This window comes from Sinocyclocheilus grahami, unplaced genomic scaffold (genome assembly GCF_001515645.1).
Source record: "Sinocyclocheilus grahami isolate Dianchi unplaced genomic scaffold, SAMN03320097.WGS_v1.1 scaffold335.1, whole genome shotgun sequence".
Classification (NCBI taxonomy): domain Eukaryota; kingdom Metazoa; phylum Chordata; class Actinopteri; order Cypriniformes; family Cyprinidae; genus Sinocyclocheilus; species Sinocyclocheilus grahami.
In genome coordinates this window covers 711035-717820 of record NW_015505514.1, presented here as the reverse complement: position 1 = coordinate 717820, position 6786 = coordinate 711035, and the positions used below count along the sequence as shown (strand labels likewise).

Sequence of the window (6786 nt, the reverse complement as noted above, 5' to 3'; positions counted from 1 at the left end):
CTCATACTGTCCCTGCAGTTAAATAGTGCCGTTATTGAAGTGGCTGTCAACAGGTATGTGATCATTCTAATGGTCTGCTGTGGGCAGGATCAGTAGGGCATCTTTTGTATCTACTGATGTAACGCATTATGCTGGTTTGCCAGCGAATAAGTATGATGGATGTATAGCATGACTGTATTTGTCAGGTTTATCACCTCCCTATTGTTGACAGACAATTTAATGATGAACAAAACCTATTTTATTACAAAAATTGTTATTACATACTACAACTTTATAAAACAAAATGCATGGTTCATATTTACAACAGCAAAAAAAAAAAAGACATTATTCACTCTCTCTAGCGGACACTGTGGCTGGGAGAAAACCCAGTCTTGCAGGAAGTTTCTAAGTAAATAAAGACTGCTTTGCTGTATAGATCTATACGTCATTCACAATGAGAGATCCATGTAGCTGTAACATTTCCCCACTTTTCAGGCGGTCTGGTCCTTATGTTAGTGTGGATGGGATTCTTCTCCAGAGACCTCCACACAGACAGTTCTTGATCCAGCGCTGCTCCCACTGTCTCATGGCGTTGGTTTTATTTGGGGATCTCAGCATGGTGACACAGCCACACCTAAACAGACCAGAGACTCACTGAGGAGTGCTGCTAAATATAGTCTGTGAAGAAAGAGTCTCTATGCAGACGCCAGCATCATGTGTTGATGAAAGATTTGCAGGCTTAAAAAAAAAAAAAAAAAAAAAATTTTTTTTAAAAGAGCGTAGCGCAACACAGTTGGTTTAAAAGTCTTATTTTTGTATGAAAAGTAATTTAATTTACTGCCTTTATCCTTCACAAACAGTTTTTTAAAAGCAGTCATTAAAACTTCTCTCTCGCTCTCTCTCTCTGATCAGTAAGATTGTAATACTTTTATTCATCAAGGATGCGTTAAATGGATCAAAGGTGACAGAAAATACATTTATAATGTTACAAAAAAAATTAAAACAAATGCTGTTCTTTTGCATTTTCTATTTATCAGAGAATCTTGAAAAAAATTACCACAGTATCCATAAAACCAATAAGCAGCACAACTAATGTCAACATTGATAATAATTTTAGTATGATATCTAAAGGATCATGTGACACTAAAGACTGGAATAATGATGCTGAAAATTCAGCATCACAGGAATAAATTACAATATATTCTATAATATAAAATATATAGTATTATTATATATACATATATACAGTATATATATATATATATATATATACATATACACACATATATACAGTATATTCATATATACAGTATATACATATATATATATATATATTAGGGCTGTCAATTAATTACAATTTTTACTCTAATTAATTACACAGTGTGACTTAATTAATCGCACATCAAATTTGGCTGAGAAATTCCCTACAAACGATCATTTAAAGCCATTATTGTGTTAAATGAGAAACGCATGAAATAGATATTATAAAAAGAAACTTTAGAATTTTTTTTCTTTTTCACTATTGCTTTATTTCATTTTTTTATTAATAAAGTTGTTTTTTTTTTATTAATTTGTAAACATTAAATTGTTTTAATGAAATTATACTCTAAATAAGAAACGTACCAGTATGTGGCAGTAAATCTCTGCCACATGAAAAAGTCATTGAGTCATTCATTCATTCAGTTCATTCAAACAACCGATTCATTCAGGAATGAAGTAAATGGCTCTCTTTAATCATTGGTTCACCCAATTCGTTCAAATGCGGGTTCATTCAGGAACTGTGTGTTGCTCAGAGACGCACAACAGTTCTGCTGTGGCTTTAATAGGTCATCTTTGCGTCAGCAAAACTGAGCAAAAGCAGACAATATGGTGTTTAAAATGTGACAACATTAACTTCTTATTTACTGAACTGTTGTATAAAATCACATTTGCACTCGTGCTATTCGGGACAAAAACAGCACTGTGTGTGATATTGCTCTTGCTGCTTGTGTGCTATCGCTTATCATGTGATATAAATATTAGACAAAAACTCATACAGCAACATTTTATTTTTTTGGCCCAATATCTTGAATTTTAGGAGCACATAACTGCATTTATGGACTACATACTTGTTGCCCTGCATCATGTTTGTCAACAGTCAACTGTATGAAAGGTAAGATGACGTACAGGTCTGGTGGTGGGGCCAGTGCGTTAACTGCGTTTTCCATAACTAATTAAATTAACACAATAAACTGACAGCCCTAATATACATATCATTTTAAGTGTAGAGTTTCATATAATTTCATTTAATTTTAAGAATTAAAATACACATTTTATTTAAAAAAAAAATCTATATGAACTAATTTGTTGTCAATTTTAATTCAAGGAAATTTAATTTCAAGTGATACCTGGTGCAGGCTTTGCTATCTTCTGTTGGAGAGATGCCCGGATGTAAACATCGCAGGTGGTCCATCCTCTGAGATGCTGGACTTCTGAAACAACACCACCAAAACGGTAATGCACTAATGACTAGCAACAATTAAACCTTTTATCAGACAATTTTCTGTCAAATTAGTTCCTGTCACAAATAGTATGGATTCAGCCATTTTGGAGCTTGGCTGCCCAGTTCTTAACTTTCATTAGTGAACAACTGAAATTAGTGTTGTCAAAAGTACCGGTACTACGCTAAATGCAAGTCAATACATTTAGAAACGTGATGATATGCTCCCATTAGGGCTGGGCAAAAAATCGAATGCGATTTTCACGCGAATCTCATCAGTAAAGCCGCTTATGGTGATTAGTAGTAAATCTCCAGCACGTGCTTTCAGATGGAGCAGCATTTACTACACAGAGCCATAGATCACTGACAAGCTACACAAAATCACGTTCAAAATTGCACGTGATTCATTGCCGATTTTGAACAGCTTTGATCTACGGCTCTGTGTAGTAAATGCTGCTCCATCTGAAAGCACGATTTTTTGCACAGCCCTAGCTCCCATATGTCTGTGAGCGCTCTGTGAAAAGCATCAGAGGTTTCTATTTACACTGTGTTTTTACAGCGTTGAGCATTGTAGCCAATCACCAACATGTTTTAGAGCATGTTAACCTAATGGCCAATCAGAGGTTTTTAAGTCAGAATCCGCTCAATATGGCCAGGGTTTATTCAGCGTGAGCTCTGCTCGCTCGCGAATTGTTCATTACAACCAACAAAATATAAACACTATGTAAATAAGAGACTCATTGTGCAAAATAAACTGTTTTTTTTATTATAATGTGAGTTTTCTCTTTATGATTATAATGTGAGTTGTCAGTGAGCTTGCACTGCGGGTTGAATTGATAACTGCATTGATTATAAAAGGATTGCTTTTTGCACAATTTCTCTATATGACCCTTTCATGATTTGAATAAAGTTTTAGTTTGCATACTGCTAAGTACACATTGCAAAGTTTCGGGAGTGATGACCATATTAAAATGTGGGACTGAATCTGAAATGGCGATGTTTGACACACAACGCTAACCACAGCAACGGATGTGACAAAACTAAGCTGATGTGCCAGAATAGATCTGTGCATTAAGTCTTGCAGTGCAAGTGCAATATACCTGACACTTGTTCCGTTACCTCTAATGCATTTCTTAGTTTTTATTACTAACTTTACTTTAATGCAATGTTTACTTACTTGAACAATATTTGAAAGTTACAAGCTAACGTTTTAATGTATTATTTACTTACAATTATTAATAGCATTAATACTTAACTAATTTAATTAGTTAAATAAAAAATATATACAGTACTCTATGATACCGCAATTGGTATCGCGAACTGTGAAATTTTACTGGTATTGGTAGACTACTGAAATATTTATATTGTGACAACACTAATTGAAATTTTTGGGTGAACTATCCCTTGAAGAAACCCATAAAGGCTCACCTGAACACCTCCACCTGTGCGTTGGGGTTGACTCCAGGCAGGGTGTACGTTTTGCCGAACTGTAGTCTGAGCGGGTGTTTGCTCTGGATCTTAGTTATGACACCATCGTTGATGGGCAGCTAGTCCATGCTGGGTACCAGGAGCTGACTGGGCAGCAGACAGCACTCATCAATCAACGTCTCATCAGGGTCCTGCGGGTGACTCTCATCTCGAGCTGCCAGTCAAAAGAAAACAGCAAAACAGAGTTCATTTTTTTAACAGCTCAACTGACATGTTGGCTCAAAGCGTGACAGAGGGTTTAACTCACAGCAGAGCCAGAGTTTGGTAAGCAGGCGGAAGAGAAGAAACATGCTGTCCTGGTTGTCAGATGTGGCCGTGTAGATGGGCAAACAGCCTGGTTTCAGCAGGCCCCAAATACGGATCATCACCTGCATCTCTCTGAGCATCCCCAGAGACGCACCGTCCCGCAGGAACCCGAAACCTGGACGCACAATGGAGCCCTGCAAAGATATTCAGTCATAAAGTACCATGTTAAACTCAAAATTAGCAGCACAATGACTGCTGGTAAAGGCCGCCAAGTTGAGCTCACCTGATTGGGTAGGTTGGCCAGCAGATAAAGGACAAAGTCTTCCACCCACTGAATGAGCTGCTGGAGGGACTGGAGGGGTGGTCCGTCTAGAACAAACTCCTCCGTCTTCAGGTTGATCATCACCTTATCAATGTCTGAACACATTAAATTATCAGAAATCACCATTGAGCTGCATTCACACTCACAAACTCTCGCAAGCAAAAAACAATTAATTCTATTATCAATATCAGTGTTGGGGGTAATGCATTACATGTAATGTGAGTTATGTAATCAGATTACTTTTTTCAAGTAACTAGTAAAGTAATGCATTACTCTTAAATTTACAATGAAATATCGGAGTTACTTTTTCAAATAATGAATGCAACTTACTTTGTTTTCTCATTTATTTACTGAAATCAAGCCCAGCATAGGTGACAAAAAGAAATACAAAAGTAACGTAATGCATTACTTTCCTTAATAAAAAAGTGACTTTATTAGTTGCTTTTTTTATGGAGTAACTCAATATTGTAATGCATTACTTTCCTTAATAAAAAAGTGACTTTATTAGTTGCTTTTTTTATGGAGTAACTCAATATTGTAATGCATTACTTTTAAAAAGTTACTTTCCACAACACTGGTCAATAGTGTAGCAAAGTATGAAGCACTGCTCAAACAGATGTCATTCAAACCAAGCACTTTTCTGTTGGTCAGTGCGGCAAACCCACGAGAACAACTTGAACATTAGCAGAATCTGCAGGGGGAACTTTTCGCCCTTGCATGAAACTCCCAACTGCACGAATTCCTACTGAAATTAATGGAAGTTGCCTCTGAAATTTTGCAGAGCAGCTGTAAAAGTCACCGCATACAATGTAAAAGTAATTGTCATACAGTTACAATGTAAGCCTAATACATTATTTTTTTTATTTACTTTTTATGATTTACTTGCTGTGAAAATAAATAATAATTTTCTATTATTATTCTATTATTTGGATGACAAAATATAACTGAAATATAAGCCCCACAATTATGATTATCTTAAATAATTGTGATTAAATGAAATAACAATGATCTGACGATTAATTAATAATTGGAAAAAGGCCTACTCTGAAGCATGTTTTGGGTGGCAGGTAATTACCAGTGTCATTGTTTTTGGTACAGATCTCAGACAGTCGGTCTCCAGGACTCTTGTCGGGGGTGTTCAGCACATGAGGTCTCAGCAAAGACTTCAGCGTGGAGCTGATGGCGACGAGGAGCAGTTTAGCGTGGAAGTCACAGGCTCTTGCTGCAGTGGCAGATGACAGTTTACACAGAGACGCCTTCACTGCCACTATACGGGTGGACAAAACCTTCACCGCAAGCCATGAAAGACAGAAAAACCACAGTATAGTTAAAAAAAAAACTGATTTGAAGTCTAAATCTTTGTAATGGATCTACCTGCTGGAGTGCTTGGTTTTGTCTCATGTACTCTTCGTGAAGCTTCTCCAGAAGGTTATGCACCATGCTGGGCTGTGCATGCAGCAGGACGTCTCACCAGTCGTATCCAGTCACCATGCAGTACTCCAGGAGGAACAGCAGGTGCCGCAGTAGTGTGTTCATGTCCAACATTTGGCCCATTGATGGAGACACTCGGATCATGTGCAACTGAAATCAGAGGTGAACTCTAAGATCTTACGGTGCTTCTGTCATCACTAGGTGTCAAGCCATCATACCTTGCCTTGATTGTCTACTCCCACCAGAGCCAGAGATGTCCAGGAGAACTGAAGAGCTTTGAAGTGCAGCGTTGGGCCACCGGCTCTCTGACGTTTAATGGCGGGTTCTTCTCCAACACGCTGGGAGGAACCAGAGGAACCGTAGAACACTCCCATGGTGTGCAGGGAAAGGCGATGGAGGATCTGGATCTTGCCGTCATGGAACGCCAGGGCAAGACCTGAGGACAACAAAATAATCATCAACCAAAGCCATCTTAAAGCTACGTTCCTAGAAGTAGGAGAAAGGATAACGTAGCCGTACCGAGGCCTGGGAAGAACTTGGTATCTGAGGCGACTTTGAGATCAGTGTTCGAGATGGAGATGGGAAGTTTAGGCAGAGCGACAGCAGACACACGCTCCAGATCGTTGGTCGCCGAGAGGATACGCCACTTCAGAATCATTGGCTGCTTTTCACCCACTGAAGATGACGAGAAAACAAACAACAAACATTTGTCTTCTGATGACATCAGCAACTTTCAATCAAATCCAGGGAACTAATGCAGCATAATGAAGCTTTATATATATATATATATATATATATATATATATATATATATATATATATATATATATATATATATATG

The 6786-nt window shown here is 37.6% G+C and overlaps 1 protein-coding gene across 1 annotated transcript in view; it reads right to left on the bottom strand.

Annotated features, from left to right (window-relative positions):
• Positions 1-290: 290 nt before the first annotated feature.
• LOC107602773 (mediator of RNA polymerase II transcription subunit 16-like) overlaps positions 291-6786 on the bottom strand; it is an 8744-nt gene continuing 2248 nt past the window's right edge. Inside the window, 9 exon segments of the mRNA XM_016295349.1 lie at positions 291-613; positions 2367-2450; positions 3887-4100; positions 4194-4386; positions 4476-4609; positions 5590-5800; positions 5889-6095; positions 6164-6381; positions 6465-6620. Coding sequence (XP_016150835.1) covers positions 487-613; positions 2367-2450; positions 3887-4100; positions 4194-4386; positions 4476-4609; positions 5590-5800; positions 5889-6095; positions 6164-6381; positions 6465-6620 — 1544 coding nt within the window. The 3' untranslated portion in view covers positions 291-486.